We start from the raw sequence: 22,846 nt of genomic DNA on the forward strand, positions 1-22,846 counted from the left end.
GGAAAAGTATGAGAGCGTGGCCCCTTGGCCTTGTGAGATGCCTACTATCCAATGTGAAACCCAAGAGCACACTTTGTGCGTCCTCTCGGACGACCCTTGGTGCAAGTTCTTCGGCCATTGGGGTGTCGAGGACACAGGCCATTGCGTCGGGATCTCCTACTTGCGGTGCTGCATGCCGAGCAAGTAGGAGATGAGATGCACGTCAGCCGGGTCAATTGCGAGTCGCTTGTGCTCGCGATGATGCTAGGGACCCCACAGGCTCGCGTTGGCCAAGAAATAAGGCGAGAAAAGCTGATAGCATTGGCGCGGCTCCGCCCTGGTCAGGATGTGGGTCCAAGGGAGATGACGTCCAGAACGTCGGAATCTGCGGGGGGAAGTCTGGGCGCCAAGGGACGACTTCAGCTCGCACCAATCACTGGCGAGCGCGGGTGAGGAATCGTGAACCATGGCGCAAGAAAGATGGACTAATCCACGCTTGGCGAATAGTCGACCTTGCCTCTCGGTGTCTTTGATTTGCTGGGCACCGAGAAGCCTTCAGCTGGGCCAGGAGCGCGAAGCTGTCCGAGGGAGAAACGATTACGACGTCAATGTGCCGTGAAAAATGAATTCCGAGATGATCGGTGCATTGCAGCAGCCGAAAGCAGCAATGACTTCAGATCGCAGGGAGGTGGATCCGCTCCTAGTGCTCAGAAAAGGGCCATCGGCCATGACGCAAGAGTGGTGGAATACGACCCCCTACCAATGTAGCCATAAAGGCGGTGATTGGGATCTCCCACAGCCATGTGGAGAGGTGTGGGGAACCATTCGAGGTCGTGCGGAGGGATCGGCAGAAGTTTACTCCTGATCCGAGGGCTCGGCAGACGAGAGTCGTGACGAGGTCGACGACGTCGACGAGACGGACGAGTTGCGAGGCGGGTACAGCGGGCGAGTGGTCGTCGCCTGCTCCTCCTCGTCGTCGTCGGGGAGGAAGAGGTTGGGGTCGGCGCGAATTGCCTGGCCGCCCCGAAGGTTGGTGATGTAGATGTACTTGGTCTCGGAGGAAGTCATGGTGGTGGAGTGCATTGTTGTTGTTGTCGATTGTGTTTTTTGGGGTGCTGGAGGCGGTTGGTGCTGGCTGGTGTTTGACGGCGTCTTGCCGTCGTGGGGATGGCAGATACTTATAATGAACACACCCTTGCGATAGGCTCCAAAGGATGGACTTAAGCGGACAGGCTCGGACACATCTTGGGCTCCTGTACAGGGCTAGTGAGTCAGCTTGGCGCTCGAGCGGCAGCAGATGGTTTTAAGGTTCGGAGCCTAAAGCGGGTCGAGTTCCGTAAAAGCCGGGCCGCGCGACAAACTGCCTTCGAAAATACACCTTGCCGCCTGACTGCGCCCTGGGGGGTGGGGAACGTAACAAGCAGCTGGCTCCATCACCGCGCGTCGCCCCTGCCACTGGCTGCAGCTGTCGTGTTTCTCTGGGCCCAGAACCGCGCGGTGCAGGCCTCGGCCTCGGCCTCACGCCAGTCGCCGCACAGCCAAGCCGCGCGTGGTGACTTAGACGGCGCACGGGCCACAAATCGGAGCCTCGTCCTTAAAACCGACCGTGTCATCCCTGCCGGTGCACTGCGCATTTCTCATCAGCGTCCTGTTTCCGAATCTGGGCTCGGATTCGTCCTGCTCGCAACTTCTTGGTCGCAGTGTCTTCGGAGACGTCATGGCAGAAGATTGCGAACCCCGTTGTCCGGAGCGACGCACGAGCCTCCAGCTGGCGATAAGCCTGCATGCGCTTTCCGACCCGGTGCGGCGTAACGCCCTCACCACTCCACAGGCAAGCGAGCCCATTCGCCGCATCCCAAACGCTCCTCAAACCCCAATCGATCCTCCTGTCGGCTTGTTACCGTCTGGCGTCTCTGCGATCGTCCATCATTTAGACTCGTGTGCGATCGATTTCTCACCGGCGCCTGTGCTTCCCAGCCTCCCAAGCCGCGCGTGCAGCTAGCACCAGACATGGCCTCAGCACCAAGCAACGCCGACTTCAAGCCCGCACTGGTCATCGTCGACGTGCAGGAGGACTTCTGCCCTCCTGTAAGGCTAACCCCACACTCATTTCCCGCCTCGATCAGCATGCCGCTATTAATTCACACAAGGCTTGACCCCCCGGCGCACATCGCAGCTTCGTGCATTCCCGACATACCGCCCCATGCTGCCCATTTCACTGACCCCAACAATCTCGCTAGAACGGCGCCCTCGCAGTGCAGGACGGTCGTACCATCGCACCCACGATCAACCGTCTGCTGCGCCTACCCTTTGCGGCACGAGTCGCGACCAAGGACTGGCACCCGCGTGACCACGTCTCCTTCGCGTCGAACCACGCCGCGCCGGACAACGTTCCCTTCGTCACGACCGTTACCATAGCAAACCCGCTCAACGCTAGCGAGACGCAGACGACGCGACTGTGGCCAGACCACTGCATCCAAGGCACGCCTGGTGCCGAGTTGATCCCGGAGCTTGACCAGAGTCGCGTCACGCACGTCCTCGAGAAGGGCCAGGATCGCCGGGTCGAGATGTACTCCGCCTTTGCCGATCCGTTTCGTAGCCCGACCGTCGCACGTAGCGGGCTCGCCGATTTGCTCAGGGCTGCTGATGTGTCTGACGTCTTCGTCGTTGGCCTGGCGATGGACTATTGCGTCAAGTTCACCGCGCTGGACGCGGTGAGGGAGGGCTTCAGGACGGTCGTCGTGACCGAAGGAACGAAGCCGGTGGATCCCTCCAAATGGGCCGAGGTGCAGCAAGAAATGGAGGCGGCTGGGGTAGGCTTCGTGAGCGTGGATGGGGATGAGATCAAGAGGGTGGAGCAGCTATAGGAGATACGCGGGTGGGGCGACAGCCTTCATGCTAGTGGAGTTTTCAGGATGGCGGTGAGTCCGTTTTGCACATGGACTTTCGTTCCGCGACCAATCTACGATGCTCGAAACGTCCTTGTAAAGGACAGATGGTAAAGGTAGGACGCGATTGGTCCTCGCTGTAGCTCTGCCAATGCTACGATGAAACGACTTTAAATTACCGTTGCATCGAAACGAAGCCGTGACATTATCTCGCACGGTATTGTAGAGGCCCCCTCCAAAGGGCGCCTTATAGCTGATCATCAGTTTCGTAACCGCTTTAGGGAACCTATCCTGCCTCCAAGGTCCCCTGTCCATCGCTGCCTGTCTGAGAGTCATGCTGTCATCTATGGTCTGGCCGGGGCGGAAAGGGATTTGACAACTGTGGGGAGAGCCTTATGATTGACACAGTGCTACTGAAATTTGTCACTCTTGACACGACTCAGGGGTGTCTCTCTACCACCGGTCTGATCTGAATAGTCATTCTCCGTTGCGTCCGGATCCTTTTCACTCAAGTGCCGACCCTAGTCGGGCTGTTAAGGTTATCCAGCGGATCTCCCATCTTTGTGACCCGTCGCTTTCTCCGTGGGGTTTCAGACCTTGCGCCTCATTCATCAAGGGCTCTGCTGCCGCAAGATGAAGCTCTAGACATTAAGGAGAAAATCGCGGACGAGAAAAAGCGAAGGAAAGCCATCCCACTCATTCTAGACACACATCAGAAAAGCGAGGCTACTATTGAGAGCCCCAAGCTCGACACGGGCCGATAAGCCCTGTGCTTGATAGTCAGAAGCAGACGCCTTACGAGAGACAGACGAGAAATAACTAGTGGTACGCTAGGGCATCGGGTAACTACATGGTGTGGTCGCTGAGGTGCGGCGGATTGAGGGATTTTCTTGAGATAATAGACTTGCTGATGTATAACAGTGTTTGGGATATGTAATTTAAGGTATATTGAATGCGGTATAGAGTTTCTCAACATAGATTGGTGCAGAGTTTATTTAAAAGAACACGTAGCAGGCCTCCCCGAGGGCAAAAGAGGGCTCAGAATAGCTCTAGGCAGGACTACCTTCGATTTTACTACCAATACACGATCGAGTGTCCAGTGTCTAATTTAGGTAGGCCTCAGGGTTGTCTCTTTTCTCAGTGGTCGGACACGAACCCACACTCTGCTTGCACAAGCTGCCTCGGAGACATGGCTTAGTTACGAATAGAGGATGCGAGCTTAACTATAAATGCTATATTTATTCAGCTGAATTGGTTGTGCATTGCATGGAATCCTCCACCCCAATTGAACTTCGTCCGCCGATGGAGGACGACAACCACGGATTACCGGCATACCTAAGAGCTTCAGGAGCCATGGTATATCTTCCCGACCTCGATCCTCTCTCATCAAAAGGAGTGCAGATCGTATAGTCTATAATCCTTTGGATCGACTAGAGCTAAAAGCTAGCGCAATGTGCTCGCGGCTGTTGGCGAGCCTTAGGTATGTCAAGCGCCCGAGCGCCAAGGATAACAAAAGCTTAGCACGGATTTCGAAGAGGTCCCAAAAACTATTGAATACGCTTGATCCGGCGTGTAGCTGGAAAGTTATATTATCATTGCATCGTTGTTGTGCTCAATCGGACTGGGCCAGCGTATAGACTGTGTAGTCGCCTCATCACGAGTCTGGGATCCTCGACGGAGTTTATTGAGCCTGTGTGTACGCAGGAGGGAGTGGATAGCTTTCGCAAGTCATTTTAATACTAGGCTTCCAGAAATCGGTACGATGAAAAGTAAAAGAATCAGGACAAAGCCTCAACAAGTTGCAGGTCATTTTACTATTTTAAGTCCTGCAAGAGATACCGAACCTGTCCGAAGGCAGTTCAAGTAAACATCTGTATGTGAGCGTTTCTATGCTATTAAATCTATTCAAAGACGTATGAACGCAGGGGGCCTGTGGGACACTGATGCCTCACTACTGAGGAGGTTGAGCTGCCCCGAGGGGGGCGAGTGTGCGTATAAACATATATTGCGTTATGCAAAATGCAAGGATAAATACGTAGCACGACAAGCGATTTCAACTACCTATGTAAGTAGGGTGTAAGATCTCTGTGGTGGTCGGTTCGAGAAGATTGGATTTTCTTTTCAATTCATCATGGAACAGCTGCTGAAATGTACTAAAACGATACACTAATTAACCTCGTTCTCTGAACAATTATTAATGCGCAGATTGGATTACAGTACGTTTCCCTTGAGTATTCTTCTTCTTGGCCTCTCTTACCCCTATGGAATCTGGTTGAAAGATTGTTCGTAGAGTCTAAAAGCCAGTACATCGACGGCTTTCTATCTGAACGGCGGTTGCTAAGCGAAGAAAAACCAATATTAGCCAGCAAGATGGCGAACTGGGAATATTTGGAAGAAGCATTGTGAAGGAGAGGAGAGAGGCAATGGTAAGTTTATCAGAGGAACCGATAGGCGAAGAAGTTAAGAATAGCATCAACGAGGATCGTTGGGTTTAACATTGGGCTCGTTAAGCGGGCTACTGGGTACGCAAAGAAGAGGATATGAAAAGGCAAAGGTATCATCTTGACCGAGGTGCTCATAAAAGAAAAGCGACAAGTGGTCGTCATAGTCAATGCGGAACTACGAGTAGAGTGGACGATACTGAGGCACGTTTCATGTGAAGGGTACGTAAGGTGAAATTTGAGATAAATCCATTCGATCGAGACCGCATCATGAAAAACAAACGCGTCCAGTGTCGTTATAGATATCCGGACGCGGTGGTGGGTATCTAGCTTTCGAACGAAGCCAAACATGCTACGAATATTGCTCTCGGTCGCACTTGAAGAGGCTAGATTGCTCCTCTATCCATTCCCTAAAAGTTTATGCTCGAAAAAAAAAGGTAGATGGTTCGTTATTAGGCAAGAAATGATCCTTCCTGTCCAGATATGTCGAGTTCTTTTTATATTTTTCCGATGCCTTTACCGTAGCGCCTTTGCTACTATGCCCCATTTCCCCAGGGGTAAAACAGATCCGATTAACGCCGGGCTATGCAGGGTCCACGTTATGATGGGTTCGTGTGTCGTCTGTACAAAGAAACGAGTGTTGGCGATCATGGGCGCACATTCGCCGATGGTGGCAACGTGAGGCCAGGGAATTGGCTCGGACTCGGCGCGGTGGGCGGGTGGCGACCGGACCGAGGGACTGATGACGAAGGTTTCGTATCCCTACAGGATTGGTTCGGTAAAAGGGCGTCCCTGATGCTCTGCCAACGAGGAGAAAGTCGGTTGGTCAGGAGGCGCTCTCAAACACCTCCCTGGTGAGTTCCAGTGCGACAATCCTTCTTGTGGGTCGAGCAGTACGAGCTACACGAGGCAATACAGTCAGCGAACACGTAAGATCGGCAAGGCGTAGCCGAGGTCAGACTTACTCAAGGGGAATCCACTCCATGGCTTGCTGATCAAAGCGGTGGCCTTCGTAACGCGTGTTGGTCAAACTCTTGGAACCGTACTCCTCCTGCAGCAGGGCAGTGTAGGCGTAGGGGATCTTGACGGGCATGTTCTCGAAGGTGCTGTCGCGGAGGGGGAAGATGTCGTCGTATCTGAAGTGGTGCTTGTCCTTGCAGTACATCCAGCCGGGGTTGCCGGCTTCTTCCTTCTCCTTGTCGTGGCGGACGGTGGTGATGTCGATAAACAGGCCGGTGTCGGTGTCAATCCAGCGGGCGTCGATGACGTTGAGCCAGTCGTCGGTGGAGGCGTTGACGTAGTGCGGGTTGACCTCAATCATGTAGTCGCGGCTGATGTCGGTGCCGGGGATGTTGAAGTGATGGACCGTCATGTTGTAGTAGCTGGCGAGGTAGTGCATGCTCTGCTCCGACATTTGCACGTCAATGTCCGTGTCCCAGGGCATGATCTTGCGGTTCCACCACCAGCCTAGCAGCGAGCCGTGCATGATCCACGTTTCAGCGCCGATGTCGTGCATGGTGGAGAGGTAGGTCTGGACGAGCGCGGTGAGGTTGGACAGGCGGTCGTCGTAAGTCAGGGTCGTCGCGGCGAAACGGCCGTCGTAGTGCGGGTGGAACTGTAAAAAGGAAGGTTAGGGAGGCAATTCGAGGGCGCAGTCGGGGGAAGCATACTGTCGACTCGTGGAAGTACTTGTCCACGGGATCACCGCCCTTGCCGCTGTGGTCCTCCTTGTTCTTCGTCTTGACGCTCAAGAAATCGGCGTCCCGTCTCTGGATGGCCGGATCGGGCGTCGGCACGGCATGCACGTCGCGTAGCAGGCCGAGGGTGGCGACGAGCGAGCATATCGAAAGGCGGGAAAACATGGCGGCGGAAATCTGGGGAAGCGAGCGTGTCTAGAGGGCCAATCGCATATTATGGGGGGATTCAGGAGAGCGCGACGGGCAGAGGAGGAGCAGGTGTGAGAGTTGGTTGTCGCGTGAGGAATTGCCGGGTCGAGCGGCTTGGGGCTGGGGGCTTATTATTATGGCTCCAGGCGGATGCGAGGCACAGCGGAGCAACTCGCGGCCGTGTGGAGATGCGACCGAGCGCGGACCGGGGTGCTGGCGGTGATGTCGCGGCCACAGGCGTCAGGCATGGACCGGGCGGCAAGGCGTGCGCCACAGGCAGCGTTCGCAGGCGTTGGCCCGTCGGAGCACCAGCCTTTGCGCGCAAGCTGAGCCTCTCCCCGCCGCCCGAAGTTTGCTTCGCCGCCGCATGCGTGGCCGGGAAAGGCGGCATTGGCAAGGTGCCGCGACCCGACACTCGACCGGGGTGACGCGATTGCATGCCTGGCGTGGTGCAATCTGTTCAGGCGTCGTCATCGCCTGCAACACCGCTCGTAAAGCACTAATCAGGCTGCGACCGCCAGTCTGCTGCTGACGCTGCCAACCCGCCGCCTGCTGAACCCAATCTCGCGGCCCGCCTGCCCAGGCACACCCGCCGTGCATGCCTCATGAACACCAGGCCTCGCCCTGCGCCGACTGCGCGCTTTTCTTATCTTTCGCTCTTGCGCAGAGTCAAGCACACGAGCCTAGCCGCACGCCGCTGCAAGCCGCGTAATCCAGGAGCCAAGCTTTACCAAGCTTTTCCAGCGCCTCCGTGGCTGCGTTCCAGGGCGCCGAAGCGAGCCTGCCGCACTTCCCCCCTCCCATTCCCTCCTTGCCCGTCCGTTGATCAGACAGACGTTGTTCAGCTGTGGTTTGGGGATGCGCGCGAGGGTCGGCCAGCCTGCAGATCGCCCGCCTCCGCACCAGCAGCTGTTTATTCCTAAATTGAGATGAAGTGCACTGCTGCTGATCTTCTCCGAGAGCAGTCCATAAGGCCGAGGATGATGCATGTTGGCCCCCGAGCCGGAGCCAATCGCGCAATCCACCGCGCCATGCGGTGACGCGGCGGCCAATAACCGTGCTGACAGCTGCCCGTCCCAACCGTGGCTCAGTCTCACCCCGTCACGGCTGTTTACGAGCAACTGGCGTCTAGCGCTCAACGGCTCCAGCCAGACTGCTACATTCGGACGTAGAAAAGCCTCAACTGAACATTGGCTGCGCGCCCCAGCTTTCGCATTGAAGCTGCCCCTAGCCGAGAGGACAAAGGAGAAAGAGGCAAGACCTGCAGGCGCCGCTGGTGCACAGGTTGGTCTTGCATATACCCAGTCCGCTTGCTGTGCAACCTAGCATCTGCTGGTTTACACAGGGCTTGAGACGTCTTTGTCCCATCTGAAGACAGAGTGCTGATCATATTCAGGGTCCGACGATGACAATATGGTTCCCCTGTCATCCAACCGACGCTTCCATGGAACCATCCCGCTCTAGATTTCCTATCTGAGCACTGGGACGCATCGAAATTCCTAACGAAGCTATCTCCACCTCCGCTTGTCTCGGAGCAGCTGTGGGCCGTCGAGCTGAGCTTGAGCTTATGGCGGCTCTCTAGTCACGGCTAACAGTGGGATCCCATGTGCACGGTGCGTATGCCCCGGTCTCCAGGCTCCCCATGTCCTCAGCATCCAGCTCGAAGTCGAAGATGCTAGCGTTCTCTTCGATGCGAGACATAGTCACCGTTTTCGGGAGAGTCACGAATCCCTGTCACGCGGTCAACCACCTGCTGCTCCAAAACCGTGTCGTAGAGGCGTACCTTTTGCAAACTCCACCGCAACAAAATCTGTGCCGTCGACTTCCCGTGTTTCTTCGCCAGGGGCACCAACAATGGATCATTGTTCTTAGTGGCCCGCACCAGCGGAGAGTAGGCCTGTGTTACAGATGTCAGTGAGGCAACACATGCTTGAGACATTCCAGTCCTCACCTCCATCAAAACCCCCCTTTGACGGCACCACTGGACTATATCATCCCTGGCCAGCCACGGATGCAGCTCCACCTGGTTCACGCTCAGCACGCCGCCTTTCCCCATTCCCTGTGTCTCCTCCGTCTCCTTGATCCACGCCTCCAGCTCCTCGAGATGATGCACGCCGTAGTTGCTAACGCCGATGCTCCTGACCTTCCCGGCCTCGACGGCCTCGACGAGCGCCTTCCACGCGCCCAAGCGTGCCTCGCGGCCGCCGTACGGCGCGTGGATCAAGTACAAGTCGATGTAGTCGAGCCCCGTCTCGGCGAGCGTTGCGTCGACATCCGCCTTGGCCGATTCGTACGACATGCGCTTGGGTGCCACCTTGGACGTGAAGAAGAGGGACGAACGGGGGACGCCCAAGGCTAGCAGTCCCGCGGCTGAAGCCTTCTCATTCCGATATGCTCGGGCTGAGTCGACCTGTGTGCGACGTTAACGCTGCGCAAGATGCGGAACACGATGGGCCTGGTCACCGCAGGCTTACATGGCGATATCCGCTACCGATGGCGTGTTTGACGAGATCAGTTGCTTCGGCGGCGGGGCTTTGGATTCCATTCAGCCTTTTGACTCATTCAGCTGCGTTTCGAAGGATGGTTCTTACGTCTGGTACACCTGGTGAAGAGTCAGCGACAATGAACGGAGTAAGCCGCGGTTTCATGTAGTTGCACAGCAACCATTAGGCTGGCTTCTTGGAATATAGCTCGAGGACTTATGTTCCGTGCGGCTAGCAAGTGTTGGAGGTCAGCTGCGAATCGACGGAAACGCAGCTGGCGAGGCGTGCAAAAGAAAGCGCATGGGACAGAGACAGTGGAATATTAACGTACACCAAAGCCAAGCACTGGAATGTCGAATCCCGACTTCAGCCGGTACTTGGAGTTGATATTGAGTTTGCCGTCTGTGGCCATCTTGACAGTTGTGGAGGTTGCAAACCCTCGTTTCGGCGCGGCGCCTAAATGTCCCCGCAACGTGAGCAATCTTCTCAACGAACTCATGTGTACGACTGAAGCAGAACCTTACGAAAAAGCGGAAGATTGTTGCGTGGGCCCTCTGCTGCGTCAGCACACGGAGATATCGGGTGCGGGTTTGTGGTGACGCAATTGCCAGCTCGGTCAAGCCCCGCTTATGCGGCTGGGGAAGAAGGGGAGCGGAAGCCCACCAAGCACCACTTGCAGGCGGGAGATCGGCCGTGCAGCCACCGGCAAGCTGTGCCTTGCGGTACCTCTCCGAATGCAGGTCACACTCCTTCAACACTCTCGTAAAATGTATCAACACTTGCATGCTACGCCACGCATTAGATTTCAAAGTCATTGTTCCATACTACAACACGAACTTAAAATTCAAATTCATTTCGGCAATAGATAACACACCCTCTACGACCGACAGAGCTAACCGAGTGCGCCGAACCGATTCCGTAGAATGCGGTGTTGAATAATGTAGAAGAGAAATGTCACCTCAGTTAATCCCGTTCCTCTCGCCATTCTGCACCGTTGCTGACACCGCTGGCATGTTCGTCCGCGTTTTTGTGGCTGGACCTGCCCCCCAAGTCACCTTCATCGTCGCTGTCGTCCTCAAATGCTTCTGGTGCCGTAAGAGGCTTAGACGCCTCCCCTCTTTCATGGTCAAGCACCCCCTCATCTGCTGAAACGGAGATTCCTCGAGCACCCCACTTGTTGTTCCTCGGCCTGGATTCCTGTGGTGAGGGAACATCTCCAGCCTCTGCATCGTAGTCGAAGTCGTCGCGATCCACATCCGTGCTCTTCCGACCGAGCACTCGTCCGACGAACCAGCTCCTGCTCAGGTCGTCGCTGTCGACAACTCCGCCATGCCGAAGCTTGACGCGCTGCCTCGTCCAGTACACCCATGCAAAATCTATGTATAGAGCCGTCTGAACGATGCCAAAAATGGTGCGGATAGGGTCGAAATTGTGCTCGGGCCCGAAGCCGCGGACGAGCCAGTTCAGGATGTAGAAGCCACGGTAAGAACCCAGGGTGACAAGATAAAACGAGTCTATAACGGTGGGGACGTTGGTCTGCCGAAGTAGAAGTAGTTGTGGCATGACGGCGACGGACTCGAGGATAATGGAAAAGGTCCAGAGATTCTACATGGAGCCAAAGTCAGTTTACCCCACTTTCGGAAACAGGGAAGCGCGAGGTGCCTACCTCGCCAAAGGTGAAGGGGTGCCACTTGTGGAATATTCCAGTCATGACTGGGGTCAGAACCAGGCTTCCAAGAGTAGCATATCCGCCCAGCTTCATGGCCTTCTCCCTTTCTCTCGTGCGTGCGAAGACGCGGGTCATTATGAAGACGATGTATGCCGAGGTGGTGATGAAGTAGATCTTGAGCACAAAATTCCACCATCTGTGCCAGTCGCCAAAGGGAGATACGTAGAAGAGGTCGATGTATCGCGAACAGAAGACGACGACATAGAGGACCTGGGTCAGGAGGGAGACGCCTGCGGAAGGGATGTTTGTTAGTCGTGCAGCAGCAGGTAAGTAGGCATCCGGAGGTAGTAGTCACCTTCAGCACTTTGGTTTGAGTGGATGACGGCGATGAGGATCATATGCGAGATGGCATGGGACAGGTCGCCCAGGATGCGGAAGATGTTGAAGTTGAACGCCATAGTGACGGCGGAGGGGCGGAAATGGGTGGAAGAGCTTCAGTAGCAATAGACACAGCTCATAGCAGAGCTATAAGGATAGACGGGGCGCCAGGCTGGATGAAGTCGAGGTCACCTGTGGGCGGAGCTCCAGCTTAGGTGCCGGCCAGCTTGCGTCAACGCGCCAGGGTCCATTTTACGTCAGCAGCCGCGCCAAGGCTACCCGCCGTCGCAAGGCTGCAGCTACCAGCGTCGGCTCTCACAGAAACGATCCTCCGCAGCTATCTTCGCAGGCAAGGGCACCCGACTTACGCAAGTAGCTGAAGCTACCATCCGGACGCAAATGTCGAGCTATTAAATGTACATATACGCCTGGATTGTAACTTGGCCTACCTACGTAATGAGCTGATAGAAATCAGTTTCAATGGCTCAGGTCTTTTGGCACCCACCGTGGTTCTCTCTCCACCCCAGAGCACCAAGATCGTGCAGCGCGAGCGCATCGCCAGATGGTTGAGCATCTCCAATCCGGCATCGGTACACAAGGTCGAAGTTCAAGTGGGGCTTGTCGCAAGCGATATCATCTTCAGCCTCCTGAACCTCACGGTGCATCCCGCCATCCGCAACTGCCCGCAGCGCTTGCGTCTTACGAGCCTGGCTTGCGTCTCTACTCGGCGCGCGAGGCTCCCTGCGGCGCCATGATCGTCGTGTGTAGAGAGGCTCTCCGCCTGACAACAGGCCAGGCGGGGCTCTTACTCGCAAAATAGATGAAGCCGAGCGAGCCAACGTTTCAAACCCCCAATCAACCCATGAAGCAAATCTCCGGGCCCACCTCCCTCCCGCTGGCGGGCAGATCGTATAAAACAGCCCTCTGTTGCAAGTAGGCTCCCTTGCTACGGTAGGAAACATTCCCTTCTTTTAGAGTATTGCATACTCCTTCCATTCGTTCTCCAGCCTGGTTGCTCATCACGTTCGCTACACACCCGTCACCTTTGAAACATCCATCATGCCTTCCCTCAAGTCTTCCTCCATCCAGGCGATGCTCGCCCTCGCGGCATCGACCTCGGCCCTTCCCACCCTGCAGAAACGTGCCCAGGCCGCCGAAAACCTGTGTGGCATGCCCGATGATTCGCTCATCCTCACCGGAACCCCGTGGATCGTGTACAACATGATGTACAACTCGGCTCAGATCGAGGGCAGTGCCTGCACCGGCTATGTTGGCACCACGACCGACGCCAACGGCAACCCGGCCGTCAAGTGGAACAGCACCTGGAACATTGAATACGTCCAGTCTACCGACAACGTCCCCAAGGGCTACTCGTTCGTTGGCTTGACCCAGAACCTTGAGAACCGCATCAGCGACATTGGCTCCATCCCGACCACCTACGAGTGGACCAGGACCAACACGACCGCCTACAAGGGCAACGTCTGCTACGACTTCATGACCTCGGACACCAAGGGTGACTCCACCAGCTCCAACGCCCAGGAGCTCATGCTCTGGCTGCAGTACGAGGGTGGCCAGCTGCCCATCGGCTGGACTGACGGCGCTGTTGCCACCATCGACAACCTGTACGGTACTTCGTGGAAGCTCTACCAGGGCAAGAACGAAGACACCGGCATCACTGTTAGCAGCCTGCTGCCCGACACTCAGTTCACTGGCTCTTTCAGTGGTGACATCAAGGACTGGCTTCTTGCCTTGGTCAAGCAGGGTGTCTTTACTGAGAGCACCTACGTGAACGTTGGCAATGCCGGCACTGGTACGTTTTCGCCCCTCATGGTTGACATCTCTGGTGCTGACAGCTTGAACAGAGCCCTTCTACGGCGATGCCGTCTTCGAGGCCACCCTTGGCCTGCAGGTTAACGTCGGATCCAGCTCGTCTGTTGCCCCTGTTTCTTCTGTGGCCCCTACCACCACCGCTGCCCCATCTTCCACCAAGGCCCCTGCATCCACTGAGGCACCTGTTTCCACCGAGGTTGCCACATCTTCTACCCCCGCCGTCGCGCCGTCCAGCGCTGTGGCCATCAACATCCCCTCCTCCAGCAGCACCCTCGCCGTCGAATACACCCCGACCCCGCTGGCCACCTCGACGGCTGCGGCCACTACTCCCGCCTCCGCCGCCGCCTCCTCAGCCGCCGTCGACGGTGCCAACGCGTCTTCATCCTCCTCCGTCGAGGCACCCGCTTCCTACACCACTTCCCCCGCAGCTGAAACACCCGCGCTAAGCACCCCAGCCATCCCCACCACCAGCGCTGCTGACTCCGCTATCCCTACAGGTAACTCCGGTCACCACTCCGGATCCCACAGCTTCGCCGGTAACGGCGCCGCCGCCCCAACTCCTGGATTCGACGCCGGTGTTTCCGGCGAGAACGGCCAGGGCCAGAGCCAGGGTCTTGCTCCCGCCGAGGGCGATGAGGATGGCCCCTGCGCGGTTGAATACATCTACGTATGATGGAGCTAACGAGAGAAAGGGTGTGAATGGCTTGTAGTGGCAGCATGTGTGATGAGAGAAGAAAAATGTATATTTTCAGGACGAAGCTATCGAGACGAGCATGAATCCTGCAACCTTACTCTTTTTGTTGGCATGTCCAGCATGCATTGATGGTCGTGGGTGTCGACGTGACCTTATTTTACCTTTCTTCTGTGGTGAAAGCCTCATCTATTCATTCGATTCGTTTATTACTCGCCGGATGCGGGACTTGTATAAACATGATCTTAGATATTCATTCCTCCCACGGTTCCAAGTGACTAATTGATGCACATGTTTTCTTCTATTTGGATCGCGTCAGAACAGCAGAATAAAAAGGTAAACAAGAGAGGAATTCAATCAGGTTAGATTCCGGAAACCGTTGGGTTCCAAAAGTCGAAGGGAATGTTACTAAACTCTGACCGAGTGTCTCGGTCAACGTTAATCGTGGTCAGTTCCACGTCTGCTCGCGGCTTTCACTACGGTACATTCATCGCGCCCTGACCGGGGTTTGTAGCGACAGGACATCTTACTCGTTCGCCATAGGACAATAACCTTCACCATAGCTGAGTGCATTTCGTTCCCAGCACATTACGGGCACCTCCTCCCTCCATGAAACATTAGTTCTTAAGTCACTCCAATATTGAATAGAAACGGTAGAATGGGAAACACAAAAGAAAATCGTCTTCCTATCCAAAGACAAATCCATTTGACTACCCTATGTCCTGTTCCTGTTTTCTCCCCTGCACCCAACCATAACCACAATCACTCTCCAATGTGCGTGTTCGTAGGGGTTTAAGAAACCGCCAGAAGAGAAGATCCATAGTCATCTGCCCGTCCCGTCACTACCGTCCACCCTCGAATATTTTCCCACCTCCTTATTCCTGACATTCTGCTTCACTGTTAAGTTTAATAAAAAAAGAAGAAAAAAGGAAATAGAGACGCCAGGCCGTCAAACAAACGCCAGGGTATCTCTTTCAACCAACACTCGAACCAAGAGTGTGTCACGTCCAAGCAAACAAAAACCGCCCCTTTCTTCTATATACAAAATCAACCGTTTCTCCGATGAACGACAGTCATGAAGGCATACTCTAAGGGGGAAATGTGATGTAAAATGTTAACACAAAAGAAATGGGAGAGAGCAACATATAGCGCCTCCAAATGGTTGATATGCTCAAGAAAGCCCCTGTTTCCAACAAGGGCGAGACTCGAGAGAAGAAGAATACAAACGAGCGCTGCGGACGAAGGTGACGGCCTGGTCTTACCAATGAAAAGAATATAATGAGGTTTGTGAGTAAAGATACTGAGTAAAGGTAATTGATAGTATGGGCAAACCAGAGGGGCGGGGAGGGGAAAAAAAGGGAGTTGATCGGTTGCTCACATGCGCGTCTCGCATATGAGAACTGAAGGCTGGGTGGAGAGATTCAATCTTTGCCTCACATGACGATGCACCTCAGCTTGCGCATCCCTTCCTTGACACGATCGAAATCGCTCCTGTCCTTCTCCCTCTCGCGAGCGTTGATCTCTATCAGGTTCGGCGTGCTATTAGCACGGCGCGCCCCCGCTGAGCTGCCTGAGTTCGTGCTGCGAATCGTTGCCAGTCGGGATAGGTTTGAGCGGCCGCGACGTCCAACTCGATTCCTGTGCGTTCGCCCTAGATCGTCTGCACTCTGCGCTGCACGATGATTTACCCCAATTGCTCCCCAGCCAGCACCAGGAGGACCGGGTGCCGGGACGCTGTCACGACGGCGGAAAGTCTCGGTTTGAGCTGAGGTTGGAGAAGGGGGGTCTGCAGCGTTTTGGTGTTGCTGTATCTGCGGTGCCAGATAATTTGCCGTTGCCTGGTAGGCGGACGGTTCTGCATGTGCAGACGGAAATTGCGGCTCTGGTTGATATGAGGGATGTGCCGATGCCGAGATATGGTGAAAGGTGAAATTCGGTTGAGTTGGCGGCGGCGAGGTTGACGGCCGTGTCGGACTTGTGTGCATGCGTGATATCAATGGTCGAGCCGACTGGCCTGAAGGGCGGGAGTGGTGGGATGTGCCACTTGATTGCTGAAGCGGATGGGCCGATCGCGGATTATTGTGATAGCTGGGATGAAAGCTCGATGGAGAGTCGGCGTCTTGCCGTACTGGTGGGGCGGAGTGATTTGAGGTATCAGCTAGCACGCTTTGCGGGATAGCAGGGATTCGAAGACGAGGAAGCGATGTGTGCTGCGCCGGCGGTGATTGAGGGATGGTAGGGAGAGATACGCCCATGGGATGACTTAGGCTTATGCTCATCGCGCCTGGGCCCGGGGGATCTGCGTTTTCAGTATAGGGTGGTGGTGGTGGAACCCAATTATCTGCATCACTCTCATGTGGAATTTCACGAAGACCGTCCGCGCGTCTGTACTCCAAGGGCTGATTTGGCAGTGCACGGAGGTGTCTTCGGTTCGCTGGAGCTGCAGCAGCAACAGTCGCAGCTCTGTTCAACGACATCTGAGATCTGGGCTGGCCGTGCGAATATGGTTCCTCAAAGGCAGCGGTGGCTTCTTCGTGCCGGGCTGAAGTAGCCAGCGGGCTGGGGACGCGATTGCGGGAGGCTGACGCAGGGCTGGTCGTGCTAGACGAGCGGAGCAGATTGTTCCTTGCTGCAGCCCTGGCAGCCTCGCCCCTCTTCTGCGCTACAGTCCGAGTTCGAACAAGTTCGACTTCTCGCTCGAAATCGATATCATCCTCCGGTAGCTTTTCTCCTGGAAGAGCTTCGTCGAGGTCTATTTCTATCCTCTTTGTGTTATCAGGGCGGCCGCAGGCATCGGGGCCCTGGGAGAAATCGAAGTCCATCATGATCAGAATGCCTGTGGTCTTGGCCGTCTCGCCGGGCATTATTGGAGTATCAGGAGTCGTGTTCCACACGACATTACCGACAGCAAGCAATCTTTCAGTGCTACTAGGCTCATGAGAAGGAGGTGACAACCAGCGCATGGCAGAGATATCTTGGGAAGAGGTGTCTTCAGGCCTCTGGAGAGAGATATAGGCGCATGGGGCAACGGGGGTGTGATGGTCGGAGTGTTGCCTCAAGTCTCTGTACACGGCAGCATTGGACTCATAAGCATCTGGCAGCCTGTACAGCCATATGGAATTCGCGTCTTGTTGCTTGACGGCGACGGCGACATGCTCGGCAGAGGGAGAAACGGCGGGGAGAGCGTCTTCCAGAGACTCAGCTCTCATGAACCGGCCGACCTCTGGAGGGGGTTCTTTTGTTTCCACGAACTGTACGCCAGCAAGGTCATAGATTCCCCAAGAGTCTTCTTCCGCATCAAAAGCAAACAGCTCATTGACCTGCCCAGTAATTGTATCGGGAAGCAACAGGGCCTGCTTCGCAGTCACAGCCTTTTCGGGAAAAAGGATCTGCCTAGTCCACGCAACATGGCACTCTTGCGGAATGAGCTCGCCATCTTCAGTAAAGGGCCCGTCAAACGCTCCGTGGACGGTGAAGAGGGTGGTGGAACGCGGGAGCTTTGCAGACGTGGTCGCAAGCAAGGTGCGTCCATCGTCAGAAAAGGCAAGGTGGTCCATGGGGTCGCAGTTCACGGACCGGCGGTCGTGCTCGGAGGCCTTTTCGGCCAATGAAATGAGCTCGATTCCGAATTGGTAACCCGTCGCCAGGACCATGCCGTCGGGAGAAAGGGCAATTGTGTTTGCATCGACAGTCAAAATGACGCTCTTCATCCTCTCCAGAGTTGTATTCTCTCCGTCCTGCAGCCTGTACAAATCGACCTTGTGGGGATTGGACAACACGGCGAGGCGGCTGCCATCATCGAGAATGTCGATGGCGATGGGCTTCCGACGAAGCTCCAGGGTGCGGATGAAGGTGCGCGGCAGCTTGTCTGCCTGGAGGAGCCAGATGTTCTTCGTGCTGTAGACGGCAACCATGCGGCCCTTGCGCGATATGGAGAAGCCAAAAGGCTGGGGCAAGGCGGACGAGGTGGCCGTGTCGGAGACGAGGTTCAGCAGCGTGGTCTGCGGGCGGGCGTGCTGGGCCTGGCGGGCGCGCAGGGCGGCGGCATCCTTGGCGTCGGCATTGCTCATGTTCGAGGCGTGCGACGAGGTGGCCAGGGTGGAGAGGGTGGTTGAGGCGAAGCTGCGGGCAGTGGTGGCCGTGTAGCTGGCAGACGAGCGCGCAGCGGTCGAGAGCGGCGGCGAGGGGGGCGTTGCGCGGTCGTGCAGAGGCTGCTCCGCGGGGCGGAGAGTGGGCGAGGCATGGCCGGTGGTATCGCGCGGCGGCGGGGCGCTGTAGAGGTCGTCCTCGTCGGCGGCGTCGCCGTGGGTTACGCGTTCCATTGCGCCTCAACAGCACATGTCTTCACGGGGCAGACGGGCGTGATGAGGCTCGCCCGGGCAGGAGCATTATAGATCCGGGAAGGCCCGCGCGGGAAGAAGGTGCCTTGGAAGAGTGCGTAGCTCAACTCGTGCACGGGCAAGAGCAGTGCGACGGTGGAGTCGCGGCAGCGTGTGGGTCGCGCCCGCCCTAATCTAAAGATAGATACGAGCCCAGCAGCGTCCAAGCCGCTAGCTGCTTCGTCCGGTGCATATCAAGCTGCGTCTCGCTTCCAAATCTGCCACTCCGGCCTCCCAATCCGTAGGCTCGCCCCCATGCAGCATGCAAACGTCGCGCCTCGTGTCCTCGCTCCCGACCTGCGCCGGCCACGATTTTCGAACCGTTTCGGGGATCAGCCGTGCGTCTCGCTCCACCCATGCATGACGAGGCCCACAACCGTCTGCCCTGAAAATGGATCATCCACTCGACGGCTCCAAAGCAGCGGATCAGAGAATGCTCCCCGAACCCGTATAGAACGGATGCGAGTCAGCGCTCGCTTCCGAGTCTGGTTACTCCGACAGCCCACGCTCCAGGTCATGCGCAGGAGACATGGCGCCTGATGTAGCATTCAAGAATGCCTGAACACCCCAACGTCGATCTTCTCTCGGCTGAAGTCGGCTGCGCGCGTGGCAGTCCACACCTTGCGGCCGCAAAAGTTTGACCTTCGCAGCAGCACGGTGCGCTTATTAGCTGGTTAGTTTAGCGGCTGTCGGCACGCCCTTCCCCTGAAGAGTCGTGATGGAAACAACGCTTGGACACTACCAATAGCCGGACGAGACTTAAGCCCACGACACACTTCATCGTTGCACTGCTAGTCCCCTTTCGCCATCGGAGACAGGACCATGACGAAGACAGCCAATGCCGGCTTCGAGGCAGTTCCACACCCAAGGTCATGCTATGTCGAGCAAACCCAAGTGTAGTTGACTACGAGCTACAGTCAAAGCCGAAGGAAATTTCGTGAGCGGCAGTCATCCCAGGAGTCAAGTCATCGCAGCGGCCTGCTATTCAACTCGAGTAACAATGCCGCTATGCATAACTGCTGAAAGAATATGTTTCTGCCAACAACCCAGAGATTGAGAGGACATCATTCTCGACTTTTTTTTTTTACTTTTTTTTCCCCACAGAAACCCACGTCAAGGTAGTTTCTCAACCATCCTTGCTTTCTATCCGGATCCCGGTCATCGGATCGGCCGACCCTGTTTCATTCAAGTGCTGTTATAGAATTTGGGTTGGCACCACGATGGGCTCGTATGCCTGCCTTCTCTGAATTTCTCCGAGCACTAATCGGTATTCGTATACTGAATGAAATCCAGGGATCACTTTGAGGAAAGCGGCCTTCCTGGAATTGTCGGTTATTCGATCGGAATATAGCCGCAGAGCCGGGCTTACTAATGGGCTTTCGATGCCGATTTAATCAAGCCAGGCCAGGTGCTGCTGGAGGTGTCATTATTGAAAGACGTTGATAACAACGAGACGTGGTTTCGTACAAAAAAATAGTCAGGAAGCGGAGAAGACCGCGTCATGGGCGTCGGATGCTATCTCTTATCTTGAGTGCAATCTTGGTGCTGGCGATCGCGGAAACCCCGCGCTGACTCGGGAGGCCGAGCAGCATCCCGCGCCCTCAAGCTTTCGTCGTCTCCGCCCATCTTCGCATGGAACTGCCGCTTTGATCCTGTTATCTCCGCCCTGATGCAAGGTACCGACCTCACCTCAGCGTCGAGCTGCTATGTTTCGCCTAGTCGCCGACGGCTCGATGAGCCGCCCCGAGACAACGCGCGTATTCAGCCTAGCTTGCATCCACTACAGCTTATCGCGCCTTGCATCTGTGCAACGTGCTTCTCTCCAGCAATATATTAATACCCCCAGCTTCGCAGCCTTGGTAAGTACCGAGTCTGTTGCGTCTGGGCCATTCTCACCATGAGGTTCTCAGCTTCATCTGCTCTGTGGGCTCTACCAAGTCTCCGCTACGTCTCGGCCGCCGCCTTGTCGTCAAGAGTGGACGACCAGCAATGCCACAAGACGACTGTTGCAATCCTAGGTGCCGGCGTGGCAGGCATCACTGCCGCCCAAGCCCTCTCTAACCAATCCATCTCGGACTTTATCATCATCGAGCACAATTCATACATCGGAGGGCGTGTTGCCCACACGACCTTTGGCTCGAAGCCTGACGGATCTCCCTATGTCGTTGAACTAGGTAATCTCTATCCCAGTACTGCCCAGCTACCTCGACTGACCAGCCCCTAGGCGCCAACTGGATCCAAGGACTAGGCTCTGAAGGTGGCCCGGAGAATCCCATTTGGACCATGGGGAAGAAATACAACGTCACAAACACCTACTCCAACTACAGCTCCATTCTTACCTACAACGAGACGGGTGCCGTTGACTTTACCTACCTTCTGGACGAGTTCGAGGATGCTTATGCCATAGCGGAGCAGAATGCCGGCTACATCGTGACCGAGAACCTGCAAGACACGAGCACCAGAGTGGGCTTCAGTCTTGCCGGATGGAAGCCGAAGAAGAACATGGCCGCCCAGGCTGTGGAGTGGTGGGAATGGGACTGGGAAACTGCTTATGAGCCTGAGCAGAGCGGGTTCGCCGCCGGTATCTGGGGGTACAACGCATCCTTTTACCAATTCAGTGAGGCCAACAACTTCGTCGTCGACCAGCGTGGCTTCAACGCTTTTGTCATTGGAGAAGCCAACACTTTCCTCAAGAAGAACGACTCTCGCCTGCTGCTGAACACTACAGTAACCGACATCAAATACTCGTCAGATGGAGTCACTGTGTACAACGCCGACGGTAGTTGCGTCTCCGCTGCATACGCCATTTGCACCTTCTCCCTCGGAGTGCTACAGAATGATGCTGTTACCTTCGAACCGGAACTGCCGGATTGGAAGCAGGACGCCATTGAGAATTTCCAGATGGGAACCTACACCAAGATCTTCATGCAGTTCAACGAGACCTTCTGGGACCCCGACACGCAATTCTTCCTCTACGCCGACCCGGAAAAGCGTGGATACTATCCCGTGTGGCAGTCTCTCGACACCGATGGCTTCATCCCCGGCAGCGGAATCATTTTCGCAACCGTCGTTCACAGCGAGTCGTATCGCATCGAGGCCCAGACTGTCGAGGAGACAACGGTGGAGCTGATGGAGGTCCTGCGCAAGATGTTCCCCGACAAGGACATCCCCGAACCAATCGACGTCATGTATCCGCGCTGGAGCTTGCAGCCTTGGGCCTATGGATCCTACTCCAACTGGCCGGTTGGAGTCACACTTGAGAAGCACCAGAATCTGCGGGCCAACGTGGATAGACTGTGGTTTGCCGGAGAGGCCAACTCGGCAGAGTACTTTGGTTTCTTGCACGGCGCGTGGTTCGAAGGCCGGGATGTTGGGCAGCGCATTGCCGGCCTCCTTGGGAAGGTGTGCACCAATGCGGATGCTACAGGGAACGCAACCGATGCTTGTGGTGCGATGAGAAACTACGAAGTGCTGCATGGTACTACAATGTACGACGAGTACGACCTTGAGAATGGGATCATGGTCAGCCCATTCGTCGTCTACGCTGATGAGTAACATGGCATGGTAACTGGAGCTATCTAATGTGTGTGTATATACTGCGTGTATTATTCTAAATGGCAACACGGTACTCCATGATACTCTAAGTATGATATCCCCAGATCCAGAATCTGTTTTCCGCCCCTATCTCGTAAAGATACTCACATAAGTCATCTCGGAGCATTCCATGCAACCTTGTCACCGACTGCTGCCATTCGACTGAGACTCAGGTGCAGGAATGCCGGTCCTAGACACACGAACATGTTTCGCTCCAGGAATGCGGACGCATCCGAATATATGTATCTATATGCCATAATGCACCGAAGCCAAAACCAGAAACAGAATCTTGAAAAAAGGGTAAGTCGGGAAGTGCAAATTTGGTGGTTAGAGCACGGAAAGAGGCGGAGAGGAGCCTCGGGTAAGGGACGCATGACGTAAGCATCCCTTCCGAGGCCTCTGGCGGCACGTCTTTGGTCAAGCCAACACTTAGCACACCGAGAGCGGACCGGGATCAGCACCGTACCTGATGGCCGCGGAAAGGACAGAACAATGGCCCCGCGACCGCCTTCCGAGGGATACCTGCCCCGCAGCCAGACCCGCAGCCCCCCGCACTTGATAGTTAGTGCATCCGTCGGGAGCCATCCGACGGACCTCATCCGCACTCACATAAGCCAAAGCATCAGCG

The 22,846-nt window shown here is 55.7% G+C and overlaps 8 protein-coding genes across 8 annotated transcripts; 3 read left to right on the forward strand and 5 right to left on the reverse strand.

Moving 5' to 3' along the window:
* Window positions 1–834: 834 nt before the first annotated feature.
* On the reverse strand, window positions 835–1,062 carry LTHEOB_7790 (uncharacterized protein; the record flags this gene model as incomplete). Its single annotated transcript, XM_035517195.1, has 1 exon — window positions 835–1,062. The coding sequence occupies one exon, from the start codon at window positions 1,060–1,062 to the stop codon at window positions 835–837; it is 228 nt and encodes a 75-aa protein (XP_035370809.1).
* A 927-nt stretch (window positions 1,063–1,989) lies between these two features.
* LTHEOB_7791 (Pyrazinamidase nicotinamidase) lies at window positions 1,990–2,846 on the forward strand (the record flags this gene model as incomplete). The annotated part of the gene is made up of 2 exons (XM_035517196.1): window positions 1,990–2,067; window positions 2,220–2,846. 2 exons carry the CDS (start codon window positions 1,990–1,992, stop codon window positions 2,844–2,846), a joined length of 705 nt encoding a protein of 234 aa, XP_035370810.1.
* A 3,301-nt stretch (window positions 2,847–6,147) lies between these two features.
* Window positions 6,148–7,170, reverse strand: LTHEOB_7792 (Mannosylphosphorylation protein; the record flags this gene model as incomplete). Its single annotated transcript, XM_035517197.1, has 3 exons — window positions 6,148–6,208; window positions 6,274–6,923; window positions 6,979–7,170. The coding sequence occupies 3 exons, from the start codon at window positions 7,168–7,170 to the stop codon at window positions 6,148–6,150; spliced, it is 903 nt and encodes a 300-aa protein (XP_035370811.1).
* A 1,602-nt stretch (window positions 7,171–8,772) lies between these two features.
* LTHEOB_7793 (ER lumen protein retaining receptor) lies at window positions 8,773–10,089 on the reverse strand (the record flags this gene model as incomplete). Its single annotated transcript, XM_035517198.1, has 6 exons — window positions 8,773–8,925; window positions 8,978–9,091; window positions 9,146–9,604; window positions 9,669–9,726; window positions 9,786–9,796; window positions 10,009–10,089. The coding sequence occupies 6 exons, from the start codon at window positions 10,087–10,089 to the stop codon at window positions 8,773–8,775; spliced, it is 876 nt and encodes a 291-aa protein (XP_035370812.1).
* Window positions 10,090–10,640: 551 nt separating this feature from the next.
* On the reverse strand, window positions 10,641–11,804 carry LTHEOB_7794 (ER lumen protein retaining receptor; the record flags this gene model as incomplete). Its single annotated transcript, XM_035517199.1, has 3 exons — window positions 10,641–11,282; window positions 11,344–11,636; window positions 11,702–11,804. 3 exons carry the CDS (start codon window positions 11,802–11,804, stop codon window positions 10,641–10,643), a joined length of 1,038 nt encoding a protein of 345 aa, XP_035370813.1.
* A 979-nt stretch (window positions 11,805–12,783) lies between these two features.
* LTHEOB_7795 (Family 12 glycoside hydrolase protein) lies at window positions 12,784–14,227 on the forward strand (the record flags this gene model as incomplete). Its single annotated transcript, XM_035517200.1, has 2 exons — window positions 12,784–13,534; window positions 13,587–14,227. The coding sequence occupies 2 exons, from the start codon at window positions 12,784–12,786 to the stop codon at window positions 14,225–14,227; spliced, it is 1,392 nt and encodes a 463-aa protein (XP_035370814.1).
* Window positions 14,228–15,678: 1,451 nt separating this feature from the next.
* Window positions 15,679–18,567, reverse strand: LTHEOB_7796 (F-box domain-containing protein; the record flags this gene model as incomplete). Its single annotated transcript, XM_035517201.1, has 4 exons — window positions 15,679–15,784; window positions 15,934–16,031; window positions 16,097–16,259; window positions 16,832–18,567. The coding sequence occupies 4 exons, from the start codon at window positions 18,565–18,567 to the stop codon at window positions 15,679–15,681; spliced, it is 2,103 nt and encodes a 700-aa protein (XP_035370815.1).
* Window positions 18,568–20,521: 1,954 nt separating this feature from the next.
* LTHEOB_7797 (Amine oxidase) lies at window positions 20,522–22,179 on the forward strand (the record flags this gene model as incomplete). Its single annotated transcript, XM_035517202.1, has 2 exons — window positions 20,522–20,798; window positions 20,849–22,179. 2 exons carry the CDS (start codon window positions 20,522–20,524, stop codon window positions 22,177–22,179), a joined length of 1,608 nt encoding a protein of 535 aa, XP_035370816.1.
* Between the last annotated feature and the right edge of the window lie 667 nt (window positions 22,180–22,846).

This window comes from Lasiodiplodia theobromae (assembly GCF_012971845.1).
Source record: "Lasiodiplodia theobromae strain AM2As chromosome Unknown scaffold_24, whole genome shotgun sequence".
In the NCBI taxonomy this organism is placed as follows: Eukaryota; Fungi; Ascomycota; class Dothideomycetes; order Botryosphaeriales; family Botryosphaeriaceae; genus Lasiodiplodia; species Lasiodiplodia theobromae.